Source organism: Leptidea sinapis, chromosome 20 (assembly GCF_905404315.1).
Source record: "Leptidea sinapis chromosome 20, ilLepSina1.1, whole genome shotgun sequence".
NCBI classification, from domain to species: Eukaryota; Metazoa; Arthropoda; class Insecta; order Lepidoptera; family Pieridae; genus Leptidea; species Leptidea sinapis.
In genome coordinates this window covers 8,111,110-8,137,352 of record NC_066284.1, presented here as the reverse complement: position 1 = coordinate 8,137,352, position 26,243 = coordinate 8,111,110, and the positions used below count along the sequence as shown (strand labels likewise).

Here is a 26,243-nt window from a genome sequence, read left to right as displayed (position 1 = left end):
TCTCATTTGCCCAGTAATTCCACTAGCTACGGCGCCCTTCACTCGAAACACAGTCATGTTTACACATTAAACTTAAACGCGATTTTTTGAAAGGTATTACTTAATGATTAAGTTGTTTGATGCTCTCGCTTACAAAAGAAGTAAATGTTAATCTATAATAGTTCTTAAATAACAATGCCTTCCAACACACCCGTGTACATTACTAACGATCTTCAATCATTGTAATCATTCGGAAAAAGCCAACCCATTGGCCTTTGTTACCACCTAAACAAACAGTTTGCATTAATGTAAACAAACTTAGATAATTTTGAATTTGAATTGGCCTTAGAATCGGTGCATCTATATAAAGAGATGTCGGCGGATGGTCATGCATTTGTCGTTCGGACGCGGTGGCGATCGGGCGCAGTATTAAAGAGACTGATTAAGTGAATCAAATCCCCAGCATTATGGGGGGAAATAGTTTAGGCTTTAGTGTTATATTACTGCTGACGGTTTTATGGAGACCGGCTCTATCAGGTATGTTTATTAAAGATTGGCTTTTATTATAAATTTTTATTGTATAAACTGTAATGCTGAGAGAGAAAAATTCCATTTTGTGTGTGTTATCATTTTCATACTAAGCGCATTTTTAGAGCTTTGCTTAGTGACCACACATAGAGTATTCATCTCTGGTCTGCAAAGTATTACCAAGCCAAACTTCTGGATTTGGTTAAAACTTAGACCAGCATGAAATGTCGGGTCCACTTCTTTGTGAAGTATGAACAGTAGCGTACCGTATGTCGCCTTATTTCATCTTACGTCTACGAATGTTTAAAAGAGTATTAAGACCAAATACGAGTGAAGTAGAATGATGATATTAATCAAATAGTTTAAAATAAAGTTATGTCCAAATTTTTAAAACCCCTGAGGACAGGAAATGGTTTCCTGCCGATTTTTTCTAATAAAGTTAAATTTCAGTACTCTTGCTGTAACATTTATTTATTACGTTATGTTAGGGTTCAATGGAAGCTACATAAATTTGGTAAGTATTAATCTCTCGTATAAATCATAACTAAGCTATCCGTAAAAAAGCAAATTTTTGACGTTATGTTCTTCACTCACGTTTCGGTTATGCTTCTAGAGTTTCCTTTAAGAAAGATAGTTAATTTTTAAAAGTTATTCATGGGCTGTTTATTTAAACGTACGTATAGCAACGACCGAAGTCTGTAATACCTTTAATCATTTGGAAAAAATCATAAAAGTTTAATATTGTGGAATTTTTCAATGGGTATAGATTTTGAGCCTAAAAGAGACCCTTGATTTAGGTATGCGGCTTGAGTAATGGGGGTACTTTTTGAGTGATCATGTTTTAACCGACGTCAAATTGAGGAGATCCTCAATTCGATAGGTATTTTTTGTCAATTTTATGTTTGACAGGAGGATAATACATTTTTATCACACGTATTTAGGGCGAATGGACGACCCCTATGACATGCTTTAGTATGCACGTAAGCAAACCCCCCCCCCCCTTTTTATGAAAATAAGGGACGAGACCAGCAGCACGTTCAGCTGATGGTAGTTGATACGCACTGCCCATTACAATGGAGTGCCGCTCAAGATTATTGAAAAACCCAAAAATTCTGAGCGGCACTAACACTGCGCTAATCACCTTGAGACATAAGATTTCAAATCTCATTTGTCCAGTAATTTCACTAGCTACGGCGCCATCCATACCGAAACACAGTAATGCTTACACATTACTGCTTCACGGCAGAAATAGGCGCCGTTGTGGTACCCATAATGTAGCCGGCATTCCGTGCAAAGGATCCTCCCACTTGTATGCTGGTAGATCCACAGCTTTTCAAGTGAAGCCGAATTTACCGCTTTCTCCATCTTGATATTCGACCAAAGAGGAGTTATGATCAAGATTTTTTTATGTCTTAAGTGAGAAGCTTACTTACTTAAAAACAAAGCGGTTGCAAAAATATCATATTATATTCGTGGAGTTGGTAACTCCGATACCAACAACAATGATAAAGCTCAACTTTAACCTGAAGATAGAGCTATCGAATGTCAATATCATACTGCTACGTTCAATTTCATGCTTTATTCTTAAAGATTTAAGGTATAAATTCGTGCTGTATACCCATTTGATATTATTATTGTCTTGAAATAGGGTTGGCACTTGCACACAAATATATCGAAAGACTGTTTCCCTACTACATTTAAATTACAATCAGTATCCTTGTAAATCTTTCAGTGATAAAAACCATAAAAGGCATTTATTTATTTAAAATTGATTGCTTTACAATTACTTTTGATGTTATTTCTAATACACTAGATACTACTACCGCTTCGGAAACAAATGGCGCTCTGAGAGAGAAGCGTCGCAAGAAATTTTCCAGAATTTTTTTTGCGCTCTTTTTAATCAAATATACAATATTGTATTGTCATTGCTATTGCTGTAAAATAATCATAATCTAGTCCCAGGCTGTCGGATCACATAGATTTTCAGCTGTGGAGTAGTAGATAGTGGTAGTTCAAAGAAGCATATATTATGTTTTGAAAGTCTGGCAATGCTAATAGCAAGTAATCATCACCTGAACTCTTTCATTTTCCTGTTCCATAAAATCAGATAATCTAGAGGCTATTAAATAAAATATCACTCTTTGACAATACACTTTTACATAAACCGTATGTCAAAGAGTGATATGTAAATTAAAAATGTCGTGACAACACAAATCTTAATTTTTTAGTTTTGCGTACCACAATATGAAAAATGGAACCCGTAATAAATCACTTTGTTGTCCGTTTGTCTGTCAAGAACCTTTAAATCTCGGGAACGCGTGGAGGTATCGAGTTGAAATCAAAACGATATTCTCAACTCTGTAGTCTATTCCAGCTATGAAAAAACCTTCAAATTGGTAATCTTAAATGAATCAAAATTTATCCAATATTGTCATAACTTCACACTATAAGCTATACCTTCAGAATCTTTGAAATCGTTCCCCATCGCGTGTGTTCTGTTAGTTTGTACTTAGATATTCGTTTCTTTCCGCCATTATGCTACCATTATTTCCTCAAAATCAAACTAATTCGCTATTAAAAAAGAACAATTTGAAACCCCTAACACTTAATTCGCCTTGACAATGACCAGTCTAACCGTCGATAACATTCACCATTATCATGTGACCTCTTTATCAACGATATATTTTTCTCCTTCATGAAAGGTTAAGTTTAAGCCGAAAAAAAATGATTATTACCTAATTATATATGTTGGATGTTTTTGTTTCAACCAAACGGACGCCTATTCCTGAAAGGGCGGCAACGTCGATACCTCTGGTGATACAAAAGAGTACATGTACATTTTTAAGCTTTCCGTAACGTTATAGAAACCTACTACCTCGCTGTCAATATACAACTATAAAAAACAAGATGGCGTATTTCAAAATGGCGGCTATGCAAATAAAAATTAAACATTTTCTTTTACATGCTTTCTGAAAATGCAGCTATTTTATGTTTGTGCCCGCAATATTTCGAAATAATTATGGGGTGAATGGATTTCTATTATTTCAGCTAGATTTTCATGAATTAGAAACAATTTTTACTTTAAAACTAACTTAAACTTTTACTAATACAAAAACACTAATATTTTTATGGAACTATACAATTTGGTACAACTAGCCACAAGATGGCGCTGCAACTTATTTATTTTAATTTACATTACATATTAGCATATAAAACGAATATCTTTTTAGCATTAAATGTATATCAATTTTACGTGAAATGCGAAATAAAAAAATAATACAACCGAGCTGTGGATGCACATTAGGTTTTTTTTAAATAAAGATAATCTAATTGTATGTAAATCCATTACTAACGTGGCTTAGCGGACAGAGTAGTTGTATGAAAATCCATTTTTTACATGGTTTAGCGGACAAAGAAGTTGTATGAAAACCCATTAATAACGTGGCTAAGGACACAGAGAAATCTTTGTATGAACATATATTTATTATTTACGTAGTTAAGTTGACAGACAATTTGTATGAAGATCCATTTCTAACGTGGTTAAATCGTAATTTCTTAATGAAATTGATTATTTTGACAGCGAAAAAATAATAATAATAATAATTTTTACAACATTAAGATAATATTGTAGGTTTATTATAAAGCACGATATATCACTCGGGTAAAGTACTTCTTCTACTTGGGTGTTTTGAGGTCCTCGAGTTGATCTCGTACAAAAAATTACACCGTATCTTTCTCCCTTGCTGATTAATGTACTTATCAATTTTAAATAATAATTTAGTAAGGCTTCGCTACGAAACAGTAAAATTATACCAAGCTTAATTTTAACTTCAAATACATTAAGTTTTATTTCCGAGAAGAAGTACTATTGGAGAAGTATTCTTATTTAAATTTCGGTAATAGAGAAAATTTTGTTTGTCGGAATGTGATTGGTAGAGTCATAAGTAGAGTTTATATTGCGCTGAGAACGTTCGAGTCCCCTTGTTGTTAATACAAATTGGGTAATTGGTTGTTAGAGCACCCCAGACTGTACGCTCTCATAATACAGGGCTTCAATCATATCGTTCGAGTTATGAGCGATGACCCGAAACACTGAGAGAAAAAAAATATTCTTTATTTATTTTTATATTGAAATACTATTTCTCATTTAACTGTTTGAGGATGTATTCCTTGAAGTAATGATTATTAAGGCAGATGAGGACTCATTTATTCCCAAGAGGTTTTACGTATAAAGAAAAGCGGAATCTTATATCTACTCTGTTATCTGTCAATGATAATGTCATATTTCACAAGAACGGACAAACTGTGGTCTTTACAATATATAAAAACTGGGCAAGTACGTATAGGATTCGGATTTGAAAGGTTCCAGGCTTTTATATATTTATTTATTACAGCTTTGTCATTACAATAACTAAAAAAAAATGGCCTCACAAAACCATCTTGATGATTTTCTCTGTGGATGGTATATCTGTCTTTATTTGTAGAGATTGAATTAGATTTATACGTCTCGCTCAGTATGCGTAGCGCTCATATTAAATCCAATCGAGTCGAATTGTATTGTCGAATGATTCAAATATAGGCAATTAAATTCCAAGCAAATTTTTAATCAAAAGTAGTCGTTTCACATTTCATATTACATTTCAAGACTACGATACAAATAAGCTTAACTGACTTAAGTAAGAGTAAAATTTACCACAGCTTTTTACACGTAATTTTTTATACGTAATTGTATTACATCAGAACAAAAGATTTTCACTTTGGTGCACATCAGATTAATCTATCAACATTTTAACCCAATATTGTGGCCAAAAACCAAGAGGGAAAGCTAAATAAAACTATTTAATAATCATTTTCATGTTCAAGTTAATCTATAAAATGGCCGTATGTTTTAAAAATGTTCTGAAATAACTACTTGATAATATTTATTTAATCGGGCCTCAACATTTTAGAATGAAAAAACTTTAGGATTCGAACAATTTCTTGAATGATTTTGAATTTTTATTCAAGCTTTTTCGTGGGATTTATAGAAGGTGTACCCCATGTTATAGTGATGTATTCTTACAAATTTCAAACTACATCTATATGTGGTATCTTCCTTAAAGGCACTGAACGCTTCTGTGATTCCTCTGGTCTTGGAAGAAAATGTGGGCGGTGGTGATCACTTAACACCAGGTGACCCGTACGCCCGTTTTTCCTCCTCTCTCTCTTCTTTCAACCGTCTCTACAATAATAAAACACTTGACTCTTAATTTCTCAAGTACGTTGCGTGGGAAGTCTATATACCTAGTTGTAAATATAATTGAATTGCGCTTGAAGAAACATAAAACCATCCATACTTTTGCAAGTTATGGTTATATTTAGGGATTGGTCTCCGCTGCGCTCAAACTAGATACCGCAGGCGTAGTCGCAAACTGCGGAAACTAATACTACGTCCAAGTGGGTGTACTCGAGCCAGTCTCGAACAATGTGCGACGTTGACGTGCCACATGTTCTGTTAAACTTTGCTAATAATTGATACCAAAATACCGGGTTGCTTAGGAACACTTTGTATAAATAATACTACAAGAAATAGGAAAGACACTGGGATCACATAATATCATCAGTAAGTATTTTGTATTTTATTAATTTCTATGTAAAATAGTGCTGTAAAATAATAATAACGAAGCGTATGTAATTTGATGATGGTTTCATACCATTGAGTGTCAAAATGTGACGCACACAAGCATCTAATAGTTGCCGTAATCAAGCTATTGTTGTTAGGTAGTGCACTATCTAGTTGGAGCGACCAATCCTTATTCTAAGTTAGAAACCTAGTTAAAATATTTTTTTTTATGAAAATAAGAGACGAGACGAGCAAGAGATTCAGCTGATGGTAATTGATACGCCCTACCCATTACACTGCAGTGTCGTTTAGGATTCTTGAAAATCCCAAAAATTCTGGCGCGCGTCAATTTGAGAGTTAGTTTCACTAGCTACGGCGCCTTTCAGACCGAAACACAGTAATGCTTAAACATAACTGCTTCACGGTAGAAAAAGGTGCCGTTGTGGTACCCATAATCTAGCCCTTTTCCTTTGCAAAGGAGCCTCCCACTGGTATCAAGCTGTGACGCACACAAGCATCTAATAGTTGCCGTAATAAATAAGTTATTGTTCTTAAACTAAGACCAATCCTTAAACTAAGTTAGACTCCTATTTAATATAAGTAATGATTGTGTAATAAAACTGTTAATTGTATGATTCACATGTTTGCAAACCGATGACCCGGACTTCAAACGGATCTAATACATTGTTGACTACTTCGCTATCTTTATGTTTATTCTGACCCTACACGTATTGATAAACTCCGCAACTTGTACTGAGTTTGCTATTTGTCATTATAAATAGTGGAAGTTAATGAGCTATCACTCACATTGATAACAGTTATGTCTTCCATGTCCAAATGAACTTAAATAAGAACTAAGTTTATGCTTAGAATACTTGAAAATCCTGTAAAATGTAAACTTTAATACTTCTCTGTCTTTTAGAAATATATTTGCTACTTTGATTACCAATATATATTGATTCGCAATTTCATATAAAAATATAATAAAACAAAAGAGATAAAGTCTCTTTTTTATAACATTTCAAATTACGAAATGTTTCAATATTTGGGATCACCAGTGGGAGGCTCTTTAACACCAAATATCGGCTAGATTGTGGGTACCACAACGGCGCCTACTTCTGCCGTGATGCAGCAATGTGTAAGCATTGCTGTGTTTCGGTCTAAAGTCCGCCGTAGCTAGTGAATTTACTATGCAAATGAGACTTGACATTTTATGTCTCAAGGTGACGAGCGTAGCTGTAGTGCCGCACAGAATTTTTGGGTTTTTCAATAATCTTGAGCGGCACTGCATTGTAATGGGCAGGGCGTATCAATTACCATCAACTGAACGTCCTGCTCGTCTCGTCCCTTATTTTCATAAAAAAACATACCACCGCTTTTAACACTAACCGTTTGAAACTTATAATCTTGAATATGCTCAAGGCTCTTAGTGTCAAGAAATAATGACAATATAATACTCACAAAACGTTTGCTTCATGTCCATACTAGGACCACCAGGATAATAAAAACAAGCGACGCTTATGCTAAGAAATGAATTCTTAAGTATACTAAGTCAATAGAGACTTACTTATAGAAGTACCACAGCTAGGCTTCAGCTTAGCTTATTAAATAACTATATTTGAATTATTTACTTATAATAACTATACTATTTCTTAGCTATATAAAAAATCAGCATTGGTTTTTTCAAATGGAGTAATAGAAAGTCCTTTAAGTCCTTGAACTTAAAATGATTATGATGCTTTAATGGGGAGGATAGGATCGAATCAGAAATGAGAAGATCCGTAAGTGAACCAAAGTCACCGGCATAGCCTAGGTGGTTGTGAAACTGAAGTGACACATACTTCAGCGGAAAGGTAGTCGTTGAGGCAGTAAAGTCCTCAAATGGCGACCACATACCGGAAGACACAGTGGTGGTAGGCCCCCCACAAGATGGACCAATGATCTGGTCAAGATCGCCGGAATATGTTGGATGAGGGTAGCGCAGGACCGATCGTCGTGGAGATCTTTGGGGGAGGCCTTCGACCAATACAGCGGTCGGTATCATTATCAATTACATGGTCAACTACTTCAACTTGTCAAATGCTATTTGTAACATCATAGGAAGTGATTCGATCACCATTATCGTATTGTCTTCACTAATATTCTAAATGTAAACGCTAGGGGAATCACTATTAACATAAAGATCCGGTTAGTATGTGCCTTGATATTTTTCTGGCGTGGACTCGTGGACAATACGGGCTCGACAGAGGCAGGCGATCTATGATGGAGATGTGGTGTTGGAGGTGAGTGCTTAGGATACCTTGGAGGGCCAAACGAACAAATGTGTCGATCCTCTAACAGCTCAAGATAAAAACCCGTCTGTCCACGATATGTCACCAACGAATTCTTTCGTATTTTAGCCACAATGCGAAGTGGTAATGAGAGCCTGGAGAAATTGATCGTAGTTGGGAACACAAATGTCAAGCGAGCCCGAGGTCGATCTCCTACTAGATGGACTGACCAAATAAAAGACTCCAGGTCCCCGAGGCTTAGCTCCGTCTTCAGGGCCGACTGTGGGCGACAGTGATCACTTAACATCAAGTGACCCGTAGGCTAATCTGTTCTCCTCTTCCATAAAAAATCAACAACATAATTTGCTAAACAAGTTATTTACCTACCTTGTTTATCAGCTATAATTAAATATCAATGTATTAAATACATAAAACTCGTCATTATAAAACCAATATTTTTCTTCAAATTCATTGTTTATCATTCAGCATTATCACTAATAACTTTGTGTATAAATTAATAGGTTATTTACATCTGGACTATTCATTATTAACAAATGATTTATTTGTTTCAGATAAATGCTCATTAGCGTGTAAAGGGTGTAAGTATTTATTTGATTTATATGTTTATTTATTATATCATTGTCACTGTTTGTCAATGTATATCTTACTAATGATGTTTTGTATTGATAAAGTAATTATATAATATATCTCATAACGTTCGGTAACTAAACAATGAAATGAATTAAAGCTGCATTCCAGATACTTCTTTTTATATAATATAATGTTAGAAATATGAAACAGAAACCTATTATAGACGGAAATATACATTTGAAAGTGAAAACAATAATTACAGCTGTTATCAAGTATATCTTGAAAACAATTTGAATGGTCTATGGTTATGTTATAAGCAGCTATGATACGACTATTTTAAGCGGAGAATATTAAAACACCGCGCAAAAAAAAAATATTATTATGTCAAACTGGTATTGCAATCGGTATAACAATTCAACTATCTGATTATACAGCATATAAATAAGATTTAACTAAAAATTTTTATAGACCAATTACCTAACTAACGAGTGTTTGAAAAACAAAATTTTTTTTTTATTCTTTTTTTTAAACTTGTTTAATTGTAACTGTGTACGAGCCGAGTAACAATCCCCCTGAAAACGTTCTCTGAAAAGGTCACAAGACGTCAGGTTAGTTAAAATAATAGTAGAAATGTAACTTTTACACAAAAACCTGATGTAAGCACATAGTTACACGCGTTTTGATCATTAAAAAGGTATTTTATTTGAACTTATGTGTTTATATATAAATTAACTTTTGTCAAATAAATAAAAAAAGGTATTTTATTTGAACTTATGTGTTTATATATAAATTAACTTTTGTCAAATAAATAATAAAGAAATCATATTAAATCCCTTACATAGTTTTCCTAAATTAGGTTCGATACAATTCGTCGTAAAATCAGGTACCTTCATAGACCGCATTTACACTTAAAAGGAAAGAAACGCTTATGTTTCAAGAGGACTAGGCTAGCAATGATCACTTTTCACCAGGTGACCACGCTCGTTTGGTAAAATAAAACCTACAAAAACCTAAAGTGAGAATTAAGTTCATTTAAAATCTGTTTTTCACTGTGAAAATTTTTTTTTGTATCAGTCATAACTAATGCTATCTTATTTCTTTAGCTTCATCATCTCCTAGTTTTCTCAATGGACACACATACAATTATGGAGTAGAAGGTACTGTCTCGGTCTACCTCTCAGGAGCTGAGAGACAGGAGACGAATGTGAAGATCTTTGGTCAAGTGTCAGTCACGGCTTTGGGAAATTGTGCGCATTCTCTCAAAGTCACCGCATTGGCAATTTCTGGACCGGATGGCAAGGTATGTAGTAAGAATATCACGAAAAGTGATCCACAGACATCACTCTCCACAAGACCAAATTATCATATACATCATCATTACATGGTTGTGTGAAGTCCACAGACAGTGCAATTATCAAAGAGCTTTCTTCTGCGTACAACCATCCTGCCAAAAGAACTGCCTTGCGACGTTCAAGCTTATCTTCAATAAAGCGGGTACAACCTTAAAAGCCAGCTTTGCTCCTCCAGTGACCTCCTTTGGTGTTGCAGGAGAATACGTTGGGTAGTGATTACTCAGTAATAGTAAAGTTATTGCAAAATTTAACTTGAGTCTTTTATCAATGAAGACTACATTGATATTTTCATGGAGTTTTCCTGTTAGATCGAAATAGAAATGAGGAAATCCGTAGAAGAACCAAAGCCACCGACATAGCCTAAATGATTGCGAAACTGAATGGGCAGTGGGTTGGGCACATAGTTCGACGGACAAATGGCCGTTGGGGCAGTAAAGTCCTCGAATGGCGACTACGTACCGGAAGACGAGGTGTTGGTAGGCCCTCCACAAGATGGACCGCCGATCTGGTCAAGATCGCCGTAATACGTTGGATGTGATGATGGTGATAATTATAATATTTTCATCATGCCCTCAAATGTCAAAAAATTGCCATATATATAATTTTGATATGCATTTTGGCTTTACCAAATTCCTTAAATCATAATGAGTATATTTTTATGTATCCAAAACAACCTTAACCAGGTGCACTAGTATTATTGAATTTTACATTAGAAAAAATGTTGTATGCAACTCTGTTAGGATAACCGACTTAGAATTATTATATAAGTGTAAATGTTTTATGTACTTTTTAATGTTTCGTTGATCGTTAGTTTTGCTAGATTCAAAAAAACAATATTAGGTCACTAGCAAGCTGGCTTATCCACTTCTTCCAATAAATGAGAGAGATAATGATATTATAGAATAACTGCCAAATCTCAATGAAATCGATAAAAAGCTTTTAAACTATAAAATGTAACATTTAAAGAATAAATCTTTGAAGTAAAAGATAAGAGACATTTTTACAGAAAAACCTAAATCAGTAAGATGTTAATTGTAAAATAACTGTGAATATAACTTTGAAATTGTTACAGAAATACCAAGCACCGAGGGGCATCGATAAGGTAGTGCGCTTCTCATTGCAAGATGGAAGAGTCGGTCCAGAAATCTGTGCAGAAGAAGACGACAACCGTGCTTCTCTTAACATCAAGAGGGCCATTATCTCAATGCTGCAGACAGAACAGAAACCATCAACACAGGTAAAACTGAACCTACTAATTATGCCACGCTGAATTCTAATTGAGGCAAATGGCACAGAGATAGATAGTAAATAGTCTTAATGATTTTTTTTATGAAAATAAGGGACAAGACGAGCTGGAGGTTCAGAGGACGGTAATTGATAAGCCCTGCCCATTACAATGCAGTGCCGCTCAGGATTCTTAAAAAAACCCAAAAATTCTGAGCAGGACTACAATTGCGCTCGTCACCTTGAGACATAGTATGTTAAGTCTCATTTGCCCAGTAATTTCACTAGCTGCGGCGCCCTTCAGACCGCAACACGATAATGCTTACACATTACTGCTTCACGGTAAAAATAGGCGCCGTTGTGGTACCCATAATCTAGCTGGCATCATGTGCAAAGGAGCCTCCCATTAGTAAAGTCTGGTAATGGTAGTGGAGTATAGGCAATATTTGATTCCGAAAAAATGTACGGTTCCCATGGGATGGATTTGTTTTTGTTTTACGCAGAACAAGGGTCAATACTAGAAAAAATCTTCTTAAATGGGCAGCAGTTAGTCTTACTTAAAGTATTAAAATTCATAAATGGTGTCGAAATGTTTTCAGTGATATGTCACTACTAAAAGTGTAATTTAAGAATTTTTATTTCTTAATAACAAACTCATTGTAATAAAAACAATCAAAACGAGTAGTACATTGTAAATATAATTATGTTTGCAATTTTTTTTATTATATCATAAAATATCATAACTATCTTTGCCCAGAGTTAGACAAAAATGAACAATAACAGAGACCAACTGTATGATAACTCAATAATTTGTTTTCCCAATTTGTAGATTGACGTATTTGGCGTGTGCCCCACGGACGTGTCCTCGTCTCAAGAAGGAGGTTCAGTGCTGGTTCACAGGAGACGTGATCTATCACGCTGTGCCCACCGGGAACAAAACAAGAATGATCTCGTTACAGCCATCTATAACCCCACCGCTGTAAGTTACTGATGCTACATTATTTATTCGCTGTCAAAAGAATTAAATCGCTGTTTGAAACTATACAATAATCAAATGTCTCACTTGGATCCCTTTACAACTAATATAAGAATCTTCAAAAAAGCATTAATTAACGATTTGTTTACAAAAAGCAATTAATGTTTGTTTTTTCTATTACATTAATTATTATTAACTTCATTACAATTTGTGGGCACTTAAGGTCCCTTATCTATTAAGAATTAGAGTAAGAATTTTTTTTGTGCATGACTGTTTGCTGCCAAAATAAAATAAAATAAAAGTTACTCCTTTAATTGAACAAATTTAACATTGAATATGGAAGCTAACAAGCATATCATCTGGCAGATTTTAGCTTTCCGCTTTTGATCATTTATGTATTCAGTTAATACTTACTGTAGTTAACAGTCTTCTGACAAAGTTCAGCAGTCTACAGAAATGCGTTGTAGTATTCGTACTTTATCGTACGTTATTCAAATTTTATCGTAATTATATTCTGAGATCTTCACAATCAGGCATAAATACCAACCTATCACATTGTTATATTTTTGATGATGGTCCGTTGCTTTGTAACACTTTTGAGCCAAGAAGAAAGATTTACAAATATGCAGGCTTGATACTAATTATAATATGTTTCAATTAATTGTTTATTATACGAAAGTCAAAAATTAAAAGATTGTAACCAAATTTAACAATTTGATGCAAGCATAAAGTTAAGTTCTAAACTGCTAACCTACTTTTTTGTAAGTTAGTTTATTCTCTTGAATAATCTATTATGCGTGAATTTTGTGGATTTGTTAATGAATCATTTTTAACTATAAATCTGATGTGAAAATTAAACCTTTTATGATTGACTGATAAGAACATTTCACCAAGGTTCCAGCAAATAGTTTACACTGACGACAAGCAAAATAGTCTTTAGGTATTTTGTCTTTAAACCTATTCTTAATCCCTACAGGAAATCAAAAACACCCAAATCCTACAATCCAGCCTGACAGTAGAATCAAAGGTGAACAATGGTGTACCGGAGAAGGTATCGGCATCTGAAGAGTATTTGTACCGGCCGTTCTCAGCTGGAGAAAATGGTGCCAGAGCCTCCGTCAACACTAAGCTGACATTGTCTGGAACAAAACAAGGCGGAGGAAATGCGGGTACATACACTTTATAATCTTACCTTACGAAATATTTTTTAATATGGAAAGAACTGTCGGAAAGATTAGTTTGCTCACCTTAAACTAAGGAGAGATGGCAATTCAATTAGCTATAATAGATGGACGCTGCTTTTCCAGTCAGGCGACTAATAGTGAAAATGAAATTTGTTCCTTTACTACTACTTTTTTTTTTAAATTAAGGGACGAGACGAGCAAAACGTTCAGCTGATGGTAATTGATACACCCTACCCATTACAATGGAGTGCCACTGAGGATTATTAACAAACCGAATAATTTTGAACAGCAATACAACTGCGATCATCATATTGAGACATAAGATGTCAAGCCTGGTAATTTCACTAGCACCCGTTGGACCGAAACACAGAATGCTTTCACATTACTGCTTCACGGCAGAAATTGGCGCCGCTGTGGTACCCATAATCTAGCCGGCATCCGGTGCAAAGGAGCCTCCCACTGGACTACTTACTTTGTACTTACAATGGCACCCGCACATATAACAACAGTGTACTTGGCAGTAGACATATATGTGGCAGCATTAGGCAGTGGCCAAGACAAGAACAACAGATACGAAACTACTACTAAATAACCTGGGGAATTTCCGCTGAGCTGTCAGTAAAGTCTTTTATAATTTTTGAAGGTAACTGCCCGGAGAGCCGCACTATAATGTTCGAGATCCCGCACCGGGGTCGCGCGGAACACAGCAACTCTCAAACCGTACTGACTGCCGTTAAGGAAACCAGCAAGCATCTAGGAACTGAAGCAGGATCCAAATCTGCGGGCGTCTTCGCGCATCTTGTCAGGGTATGTTTTGAATTCATGAGTTTAACTTTTATTAATTTAAAGCTATTTTTTTCATTTAATATAGCTTTGAAATAATTAATCTAACATAAATTTCTTCTATACCATATTTTAAACGAATGACAATTAATATACTTATTTTACTTAGGTCATGAGAGGTACGAACAAGGAAGATTTAATGAAGGTTTGGGGACAAGTAAAAGGCAACAACTTAGAAAAGTAAGTAAAATATTATTAGATATCGATATTAGTGACTCGTAAACAATAACACTACTTAATGCCAATATAGAATAGTTTCATGAACTGAATATTAATATTACATTGGATGACTCAAACATAAAATTGCTATTCCGACGGCAATTTATTGAGACCTCTGTTTTTAAAACATTAGAAATCAGTCGAGAATGTTTGTTTGGAAAAGTAGCTTATGTTTTCCTCTTAATGCAGCGGCCTAGAGTTAAATAAACCTTATTCATTTTAGTCCCCCAAAGATTCAAATTTCTACTGAAGCTAAAACATTTAAAAACTGGCGTGTGATTAGTCCACTGATCACGTTTCTTTCAGTCGGCTTGACTAGTGTAACCAATATAATAATATATAGTGTACACAAATAAAATTGAAAACAAAATTTTATGAACGATGCGGGGCTCGAACCCGCGACCTCTCGCATTCCGTGCGAGTGCTCCTTCCAACTGAGCCAACCGTTTGAGTGGCGTATCGCTTATAAAATCTTGTATGCTATGCTTGTATCAATTTTGAACAAAAATTTTGTTTTCAGTTTTATTTGTGTAATTAATCCCAGGAGTGAGGGTTGTCACTTTAAAACATAAAAAAATGTTGAGAATATTATATAGTGTACCGATATAAGAATAACTCACAGCTATTTATTTTTATTTTCCTTAAACTTATTCACATGACCACGTAAACCTTTTATAAACCTGCTCATAAATTCAATAATTATAGACGGGTGTTCCTGGATGCTCTTCTCCGCACCGGCACAGGATTCAGTATTGAAGCATCAGTCCAACTCCTCAAGAACAAACAGCTGAACCCGATCGAGGAGAAGCTCGTCTTCCTCTCCCTGGGCAACGCTAACCATGTCAGCAGTGATACCGTCAAATCTGCTACCGTAAGTAAATTAATTATATACACGTATATATAAGTTTATTTATTATTCTAACAAAACAATTCTCATAACTATATTAACAATACTATGACTACATAAAATGAATACTATCATTACGTGGAAGCGTACCAAGAATACATGCAGCATTACCGCGTTGGATAGCAATGCTGATCCGTTGACCGAAATAGCTGCCAGCGCGTGCGTTTCCAGTAGACTTATTGAAGCGCGAAGATATTGCGATTTTGAATATTCTCCGCGCCTCTGGGCTCCGCGGGCCATGTTTCTCGATACCAAACGGCACAAAGTATGACTCACTGAGACCAACATATTTGCGACGCTTGCTGTCTTCGGCAGTCGAAGCAGCAGTCCCAGCACCAACTACCACCACGTATATTATACTATAGTACACACAGATTGAATACCGATTTCTTACAACAACTACGTCAATATGGAGCATAAAATGATTTATTATAATAAAATTTAAATATCCTTTTATGTTTATGATCCGAAAATATAATATCTGTTTAATTTGCAAAGATGCTAATTTGGAAGTAAAATACGGTGCTCCCAGGCAATTGGACATAAATGTAGAAATCATAGCTTTGAGATCAAAAGTTGACATAGCTGCTTTATAACAGTTATTTGAAAATATTATTAATCCTGACAAATTTCGAAACTTTTTACAGATCTGGTAGTCTCGTATATTTAATCATTTGTTTCGTAATTTGTAGACTTTGTTGGACATGCCAAATATACCGAAGGAGGTGTATCTGGGAGTCGGAGCTCTGGCCGGCGCTTATTGCAAAGCTCATGAATGCCATTCCTCCAAGACTGAAGGTATCATCGCCCTCAGCAAGAAGTTCGCGGCCAAGCTGCAAAACTGCAAGTCAAAAACCAAAACTGAAGAAGATTATGTGAGTTTTAAGTTATATATTATCTAACATTCAAAGACTTATCTAAGTTACATTTTATTGGGTTAATCCCCATATAACATATTACATCCCATATACATACAATTTTTCAGATATTTTTTTGCAATTTTACCACGTACATTATTAGTTTAATCGTCCCAATTTGTTTGAACAAAAATAATATTTTTTATAATAACAACAGTTTAAGTAGGTATTACATTAGAACAAAATATGTGTTAGTTTTTTCGTAATTGCAATCAATTAATATATTTATTCAAGTTTAAATCTATTTATCAGAAGAAATATTTTAGCAATTTTCACTTTATTTACCATTTTTTCATACGCCTTATATGTGATAGATGTCTAATTGAAAAAACTTAAAATATATTTACTGAAGACATAATATAGTTTACTTAGTTACAATGGTTAAGTACGTAAATACAATATTGTACAAAATTATTAATCGAGAGTAAATTCAATCGATCGAGAGTAAAATCAATTAACATGAATTGCAGTACTAAAAATACACTAATTTTAATACCTACGTAAGCTAGAATAGAAAACCACACAGCCAGCTTCTGAATAATATTGTTTCGTTTCATATTATAGGTAATAGCAGTATTAAAGGGTATTCGAAACATTCGCCACTTGGAGGACAGCTTAGTGGACAAACTGACTCATTGTGCCAATGATAACGGAGTGAAAGCCAGGGTACGAGTTGCAGCCCTTGAAGCATTCCAAGCTGATCCATGCTCAGCTAAAGTAAGTAATACATAAATGAAAATTATTCTATCTGGTAACTCAATTTATTGTATTACTATCTCTTATCGAAAGCATTACATTTTTGCATAAATTACTTATAGGACTGGAACTGTATAAAATTATAACTGAAGTTTTACATTCGATGTCCATCAATTAGATATCCAACAGCTGGGATCCTTACTGGTAATTACTTTACCAAATTAAACAAGAAACTACACACACTAGTGCTCTGTGAACGATTACATCACCTGGCATTGCGTAGAGACGTCACAAGACATATAATATCTTTTACGACATTATCACGGGGAGTGTTCCGAAGAACTGTTTGACCTGATTCCTGCCGCCAAACTCCACCTTCGCACCACACTTCACAAACTAGCTATCTGAATTCATTGCGTTTCTCTACAATGCGGTTGTCAAGGAACTTTCTGCCACGTGCAACCAAACTATCAAATGAGCTTGCGTCTCGTTTCCAGGACCTTTTTTCATGCGGCCAGCAATGCTCCTGTGATTACTATGGTGTCTCAGAAAATATAGATGGTAGTGATCACTTAACATTAGGTGACGCTCGTTTATCCTAAAATATACCAAAAAATTAGGAGCACATTATAAGAAAATTTGCAAAAAAAAAACATCCTTCTACAGCTAATACTATGAATTGAGGCAATGAATGGTGCTTAATTTCACAATAACTATCATTGTTCGAATTTCAGTAAAACAGACATCTGTTGTTATTGCTTGACCGAATCTAAGGAAGATGTTATGATTTTCATAATTGACCACCAAACAATAATCATAATTTTTCTATGGATTAAGCGAAAACCTCGCTTGGTCAAAGTGAACTCAGACGTGGTTCATACGAGTTCACTCAGATATATTCTGCATGTCAAACATGAAACTGTACCATATTGAAATTATACTTTTTTTAGATAAAGAAAACTGGAATAGCCATCATGAAGAACCGGCAAATCGACTCTGAGATCAGGATCAAAGCATACCTGGCCGTGATCGCGTGTCCATGTGGAAAGTCTGCTAACGAGATCAAGAGCTTACTGGACTCCGAGCCAGTTCATCAAGGTACGTGAAAGACCAGTGGGAGGTGGTACAAAGGATTGCACAAGATATCGGCTAGTTTATGGGTACCACAAAGGAGCCTATTTCTGCCGAGCAGTGACGTGTAAACATTACTGTATTTCAGTCTGTAGTTGACGGCAACTAGCTACGGAACTAGTGAAATTATTGGACAAATGAGACTTTACATCTTATGTCTCAAGGTGACGAGCGCAATTGTAGTACCGCTCAGAATTTTTGGGTTTTTAAAGCATCCTGAGCTGCTGTGCATTGTAATAGGCAAGGCTTATCAATGTCCCTTATTTTCATAAAAAAAAAAGACAAGATTATTCAAAGTGAGAGTTTTTGTCTATCCGTACATCCTGGAAGTTAGGAATCCAATGTCAAATGTCCGACTACACATTTACTTCCTATATAGTTTCTCTGGTATATGCATAATAGAGTAGCATTACAAAAAAAAATATTTTCAGAAGTTACTGTGTACTTCGCTATGCGGACTCCAAATCCACGCCATAAGTGACCAAACCATTTAAAAAAGATTTTAATAAGTTCAACAATCATCTATCTTCTGATGATGTGCTTTTTATATCTTATATATTATGTAAAATGTAATTGTGATAATATAAAACGCTAGAATTTTGATTTTTAGGGCCCAGTTGAATATACTTCATCTCGCTTAAGGCACGCAATTTTATTTGCGACCCAAAGACCATGTTATTAATTATCAAAGTATGTCTATGAATTGTCTGCATAATATAATTCCTTAATGCCGAATCTTTGCGCCACAACTACAAAGTCAATGTATGTTAACGCGGCTTCACCTTCATGAAATATACAAAATTAATTGTTGTTTCCATAGTGGGTCGATTCATCACCACATCGTTACGTCACATTCGAGCCTCCAACAACCCTGACAAAGTGCTCGCCAGACAACACTACGGACAGATCGGCACTCCATCCAGATTCAAAGTGGACGACAGGTATTACTTAAATATCATATTTATGGTAATCTCGCCTTGTTAAAAAATTTACACACAGTTAATGCTGTTAATTTTCAAATGTTCGTAAACTGCCTAGCGCAGTGTTTCAAGGTCGACACATCGGATACCTACGGGTGGCAAAGCTCCTACGCATCAGGTGGTATATAGGCGGTGGTATAATTTATATATTAATTTATACTGACTGACAGCCATAATACAGAGTTAAATTTAAATGTTACTTAGTAAAGGCCATTTATGAGCCTCCACAATTAAAAAAATCAACTAAAAATTACAATGCTTCACACTTAAGTCTAGATCATTTGCGAGATTTCAAACTTATAAACTAGTTTATATACAATACAATCCTATTTACGATCTAGCCCTTAGTTACAATTAGCCAAAATTCTTTTAGCTGATTCCACGTCAGAGCAGAATAGGTCAACATTGTCCAAGTTTTTTAATTGATTGAAAATATTTGAATAAATTAAAACACTTAGATAATATCAGGTGACCCGTACACTTATATTGATCATATACCAGTGGGAGGCTCCTTTGCTGAGGATGCCGGCTAGATTGTGGGTACCACAACAGCGCCTATTTCTGCCGTGAAGCAGTTATATGTAAGCATTACTGTGTTTCGGTCTGAAGGGCGCCGTTGCTAGTGAAATTACTGGGCAAATGAGACTTTACATCTTATGTCTCAAGGTGACGAGCGTAGTTGTAGTGCCGCTCAGAATTATTGGGGTTTTTCAAGAATCCTGAGTGGGCAGGGCGTATCAATTACCGTCAGCTGAACGTCCTGCTCGAGACGAGCCCTTATTTTCATAAAAAAAATAGATTTTATAAATAAGCTACATTGAAAAAATAATTATGACCTCTGAATCTAAATTTAAGTTCCTAATAAAGATATGAAAACTAATTTTAGTAAAATATTTTTTTTTTCAGAAAATACTCCTTCTACCGTGAGTTCTCTTACAACATTGACGCTCTCGGCGCTGGAGGTAGCTTAGAGGAGACTGTGATCTACTCGCAAGACTCTTTCTTGCCAAGATCTGTTAATTTCAATCTAACTGCCGAGGTGTTCGGCCATAATGTTAACATATTTGAGGTAAATTTAACTGTGATATATCTTATATATAAAATTCTCGTGTCACAATGTTCGTTCCCGTACTCCTCCGAAACGGCTTGACCGATTCTCATAAAATTTTGTGAGCATATTGAGTAGGTCTGAGAATCGGCCAACATCTATTTTTCATACCCCTAAATGTTAAGTTGGTCCACACGATATTTTTTTTTGAATTTTTTTGACATTTTTTTTTAAATTTGTTGGATTATGAGTCAACATTAAAAAATATATACAACTTAAAATTTTCACCCATCTACGATCAACAGTTACTTTTGTATCGCGATTTTAATATCGGCAATACAACGTTTGCTGGGTCAGCTAGTATTTTTATATATTATAATCCCTTATAAAATGCTCTCAGAATACCTTTATTTATTTACGGTGTGTATGGATGATGCAGCTACTGTACTCAATAACTTTTGTATTAATTTACATTTACCTTTTGACTTGCTCGTGTAAGACATTGACTATTTGACGTTTGAGTATGTTTGTTGCATCACTTTACATATTATATTGTAATTGAAACGATTTGTAAAACGATGAAAATGTAAATCTTGATTTAAAAGAGTGGCAATGAGTTTCTTGCCACTTCTTCTCATTAGCTCAGCCCTTTACGAAGTAGCGGTAGCTTCAATAAGAAAAAATTTTTTTTTGACATTCATAAGTGTCATTTCCGTGACCTACATGAATAAAGTGATTTTGATTTGATTTAAACAAAAAATAACCATTCAATGAACAGACAAATTTATTAATAGTAGCGTTCAGATAAGATTAATAAAAAAAATTATATTAATTGTATAATCTTGTTGCTGATTTTAAAGTCTAACATAGCCAATATATAAAGTATAAAATCAAATTTCCTACTACAAGAATTGAAAATCACAGTAAACCCAGCATTAATATATTTGTAATATATTTCGATGTCTTACTAGTAGTTTTATGTAAATAAAATATGATTATAGGTGGGTGGTCGTCAAGGAAACCTCGACCGTGTACTGGAACACTTTATGGGCCCTAAGGGAATGTTGCGCACACGCAAGCCACAAGATATCTACGATGAGCTCATGAAGAAAGGACAGGAGGCTTTAAATAAAGTTGACGGCAGCCTGAGAGGCCGACGTTCCGTTAAGTCAGAAATTGATCACTTTGATAAGCAAGTAAGTAAATAATTTATTGTAAAGACACATGACCTATGTCGATATTAAATCGCAATCCTTAATCCATTGAAATTTTAGTACATTTCCTGCTTTTCGCATCATAATAAGTGATCTATGGAGCTTTTTTTGTTTTCAAATAATCTATGTGATGATCGTAATCATATCGGTATTATAGATCCATATTAGTATGAATGAGATAAGTTAGACAAACCTAACCTGTTTTAATTATGGTATGATTTAGTAACGAGCCTGTTATAAGCATCCGCCAAGACCGATAAAGAAAATCGTCTCAGAAAAGAGTATATTTTCTGTAATTTTAATGAGTTAAGTATAACTTACTCTATTTAACTTTTTTCTATTAATTAGATCAAAGCAGAATCTACACCATACAACAATGAGCTGGACTTGGATGTCTACTTGAAGTTGTTCGGTACCGATGCAGTATTCCTCTCTCTTGGAGATGACCAGGGCTTCGACTTCAACAAAGCCCTTGATCAACTTCTCAAGCTGGTTAACGATGGAATGAACAAGATCAAGCATTTCCAGGTAAATGATTATTCAGACTTAATTCATTTCTTACGTATTCATTTGTTTCAATTGGAATAGTGTAGTGAATTTTAAACTGGCATATCTAGTTTTAGCCGAATTTCAAAAAATAGCTGCTCAATATTTTGAATCATTGAAACGTAGTTGTATTGTTACTATCACCGGACTTAAGTGTTAGTTGGAATATTGAATATGTTGCAGTTTAAATACAATTATCAATATTATAAATATGTTTGAAAACTAAATTTTTAAAATTTTATAAATAGATTTGTCTTATTGTGTGACATGTCACGATGGAGACTATTGTGTGCCAGTTGCAGAAACGGATTTTATTTAATATTTACATTTGCTATTATTTAATAAAAATTTACTGACAGTCAAAGAACAGTTCGATGATCAATCTCGTCATCATCATCAGCCGGAAAGCTTCCACTGCTGGACAAAGGCCTCCCAAAAGATTTCCCCGACGATCGGTCCTGCGCTGCTCTCATCCAAAGTATTCCGTTGATCTTGACCAGATTGCCGGTCAATCTTGTGAGGGGCATACCAACACTGCGTCTTCCGGTATGTGGTCGCCATTCGAGGACTTTACTGCCCCAACGGCCATCTGTACGTAGAGTGCCCTGTGTGCCTATGTGCCCAGCCCACTGCCACTTAAGTTTCGCAATTATTTGGGCTATGTTGGTAACTTTGGTTCTCCTACGGATCTCCTCATTTCTTTTAAACAAATGTCGTATTTTCTTAAATTTATTGATTTAATTGAAAATGTAGCTGACAATCATGTTCATGTATATGTTCCATGTTCCTCATAAACTTATCGTTTGTCATACTTAAATCCTGAATATTTTGCAGCAAGAAGTACGAGCACATATGTTGTTCTTGGACGCTGAACTATCCTACCCCACATCGATTGGTCTTCCACTTAAATTAGACGTCGTGGGAGCAGCTACTGGTCGTGTTGATTTCTCTACGAACATTGACCTGAAACAACTCTTCAAATCTCCAGAGAACGCTAAAGTAGATATCAAAGTTGTACCAAGTTATGATGTTGAGCTCACAATGGTGATGATGGTTGATGCCTATTCAGTTGGAACTGGTTTGAAAGGAATTCTGAACCTTCACTCATCAACTGGAGCTCATGTGATTGCAAAGAGTGTTGAGAACGGTCAAGGTTTCGATCTCCAATTAGGCTTACCTGTTGATAAACAAGAAATACTATCAGCTTCCAACGAGCTGGTATTCTTCTCTGCTGAGCTTGGACATCCAGAGAAGCAAACTCCAATCAAAGTGGATCTAGACAAGAAGGAATACTCGGGATGTTTTGATCAATTATCTGGAATGTTGGGGCTGACGTTGTGCGGAGATTTCTCAGTACCATTCACATTCACAGGTAACAGTTTTTTATTCAGTGAGTGTATTTTGTTTCATTGTTGGCTGAATTTACTGAATTACAAAGTTTATTAGAGAATTCAAAATGTCTTGGTGAATTATGTAGCCGAGGAATTACCCCTCAAAAATTCGATTTGAAAAGATATCATACCGTTATAAACAGAAACAATGTCGTGTTTCTCTAACTCACATAGTACACGACGATAATCTTAGTAAAAATATACATCAATTAACACTTACTTTATATTTAAATTTTCGCACAGGTCCTGAAGCTCAAGAATCGATTGCGAAATTCTTAGCTAAGTACCCTGTAGTTGGACCATCGAAGATAAGGGTTGCTTTAGAAAAGAACGACCTACGAGGCTACCACATCAAAGGAGTTCTGCGTAATGATAACAATAAGGGCAGAAGCAGTTTTGAATTACTCTTTGACGCTGAAGGTAAGGATATTTTATACACTTACACTTAGAGAGTATAAAATACCAATTGGATTTAGTTTTGAATGAGCATAAAATATTGGCGCAGTGACAAAAGAAAAGAACATATTTTGTGGCATTTTAATATGCAAAAAACTGTTCTTAAATAGTGGTATCTTTTCTGAAATCTTATTAACTGTGTACTATTATAATAAACATATGAAAAATTTGCTCTTTAGGTTCACAAAACAGACGCAGCCAAGTGTCTGGTGAATACGTTAACAACCCTGAAGAGAGGACTATTCTACTCAATCTAGAATCTCCAATCAAATCAGTCTTTGGTCAAATCTCAGTATTCACCAAACCAACCGAACAGGCTTTACTAGTCAAAGCTAAAATGGATCAAATGCAATACTATGGAAAGATTGGGTTCACTGCCCAAGGTAATGACAGAAGAAAGATTTGGAAGCCTGTATTGGAATATGAAATGCCAGAAAACGGAAAACAAAGTCTTAAAGTTGAAGGTCAACTTATCCAAGAAACCAATGGACCTGCTGTTAAATACACACTTGAAGGAATCAAGGTATACCTTTAAAATTCTATCTATAAATAAAAAAGAGTAAAATAGTAATATTAAAAACTATAAAATATTTTTCTATACCAACATTAACTTGTTCATGGTTACACCCTTGGTAGAACAAATAGGTACGAATGCTGCTTAAGAGGCAAACTAAAGCGCTGCTTTAGTTTGCCGAGAACTCCACCACTGCGGTGGGCAAGCCTTATGTTTCGATTTTGAAGGGTGCCTAAATGAGTGATATTAGTGAGCTATTGAGAATTAATTATTATTTAGTAGTAGATATAAAAGACAACTTTTGCTAGAATTTCATTTTCAAGAATCCTGAACATATAACCTTACTATCAGGAAAACGTCTTCCTGTAATATACACATTAGTATGCTGAATACAGTTCAAAACAAAGCAAAATTAATATTATTATTCTAACTTCAATATTTTTTAGGTAAATCTGCCTCAAAACAATGAGGCTGTGAGTATTGAAGGCCACTACAAGCGCGAGCCGAAAGCAATCGAAATGGACTTAAAGGCAAAGAAAGGCCAGCACAACTTGATCTTCAGCGGTTCCTTAAGGGGCAGTGACGTCAAGCTCGACTTCCAAAACACCCTTAATCCATTTATTAACTTCAAACTTAATGGCCACTTTGAGAACACGAAGAACGTAAGTTGCATAATATTTTTTTGTATTGAGCAAAAATACGCACTAGTAAATAATTCAACTGATGATGATTGTTATTTTAAATACTTTCAGCTCATACATAACGATGTAGACCTGTTCTACGGAGACAACCCTCGTAGTAATGAGAATAGAGTGACTTTCAATCAGCTTCTCAAATGGGCTGATGCTTCAAATGTCATCACTAAGAACAAATGTGAGTAATCGTTTGATAGTAATATTTTTTTAATATTCTATTAACAGTATTAAACGAGATATTATTGATTAAGAGATTTATAGATTTTCCATGGTATTTCAACGCTATTTCAACTCTTGATGATTGAAGTTTTTAGTAAGTTAGCAGGATATATAGGTATCTAGATAGATTTAACTTCTTTTTCACTTTTTTAATGCTTCGAAATATCCTGTACCGAAAAATAAAATGATACCTGTAGTAGTGATTCTAATCAAGTTCGAATAGTGTATTGTAAGTATTTATAAAATTGCTCTGCAAATTATTATAAATAATTTATAATCTTAATTATTTCAGTTGAGATCCACGCTGTGCCATTAAAATTACAATTTGACTTAGAATATGACCCCAAAAAGGTTGATCTTGAAGTACTAGCTCTGTATGTTGAGAGGAAGTTCCATTTTGATCTCGATGCTCGAACACACATCAAGAATGCTAATGACTACAGAGTCAAACTGCAGACAAGTGCGGATAAACAGAGCGTCGAAGTCTTCATGAAGAGAGACATCGTTTCGGCGGACAAATCTAATTTAGAAAATTATATTGAGTTCAAAAATATGGGCAGATACGAATTATCTGGTGTTGTATTGCATAGAATGAAGGAAAATGATTTAAATATCGGTGCGGTTGGTCATCTGAAGATTGCTAGTTCTAATTTGAAAGAAGATATCAAGTAAGTTACATACTTATTACAATTAACGATGCAGCAAGACATAGAAATATAATTATAAAGAGGTTTTATACAAAAAAAAATTCTGTTATACAC

General features: G+C 34.9%; 1 protein-coding gene across 1 annotated transcript in view; it reads left to right on the top strand.

The window, feature by feature from the left end:
• Positions 1–372: 372 nt before the first annotated feature.
• Positions 373–26,243, top strand: part of LOC126970121 (apolipophorins) — a 63,674-nt gene continuing 37,803 nt past the window's right edge. Inside the window, exons 1-22 of the mRNA XM_050815849.1 lie at positions 373–516; positions 8,952–8,978; positions 10,074–10,270; positions 11,395–11,559; positions 12,376–12,525; positions 13,499–13,691; positions 14,350–14,513; positions 14,659–14,729; positions 15,474–15,639; positions 16,368–16,550; positions 17,157–17,309; positions 18,239–18,386; positions 19,240–19,360; positions 20,306–20,468; positions 21,449–21,643; positions 22,010–22,189; positions 23,042–23,579; positions 23,842–24,018; positions 24,234–24,577; positions 25,015–25,230; positions 25,321–25,441; positions 25,775–26,150. Of these exons, the coding sequence (XP_050671806.1) occupies positions 447–516; positions 8,952–8,978; positions 10,074–10,270; positions 11,395–11,559; positions 12,376–12,525; positions 13,499–13,691; positions 14,350–14,513; positions 14,659–14,729; positions 15,474–15,639; positions 16,368–16,550; positions 17,157–17,309; positions 18,239–18,386; positions 19,240–19,360; positions 20,306–20,468; positions 21,449–21,643; positions 22,010–22,189; positions 23,042–23,579; positions 23,842–24,018; positions 24,234–24,577; positions 25,015–25,230; positions 25,321–25,441; positions 25,775–26,150 (4,118 nt within the window). The 5' untranslated portion in view covers positions 373–446. The remainder of the gene's footprint in view (positions 517–8,951; positions 8,979–10,073; positions 10,271–11,394; positions 11,560–12,375; positions 12,526–13,498; positions 13,692–14,349; positions 14,514–14,658; positions 14,730–15,473; positions 15,640–16,367; positions 16,551–17,156; positions 17,310–18,238; positions 18,387–19,239; positions 19,361–20,305; positions 20,469–21,448; positions 21,644–22,009; positions 22,190–23,041; positions 23,580–23,841; positions 24,019–24,233; positions 24,578–25,014; positions 25,231–25,320; positions 25,442–25,774; positions 26,151–26,243) is intronic.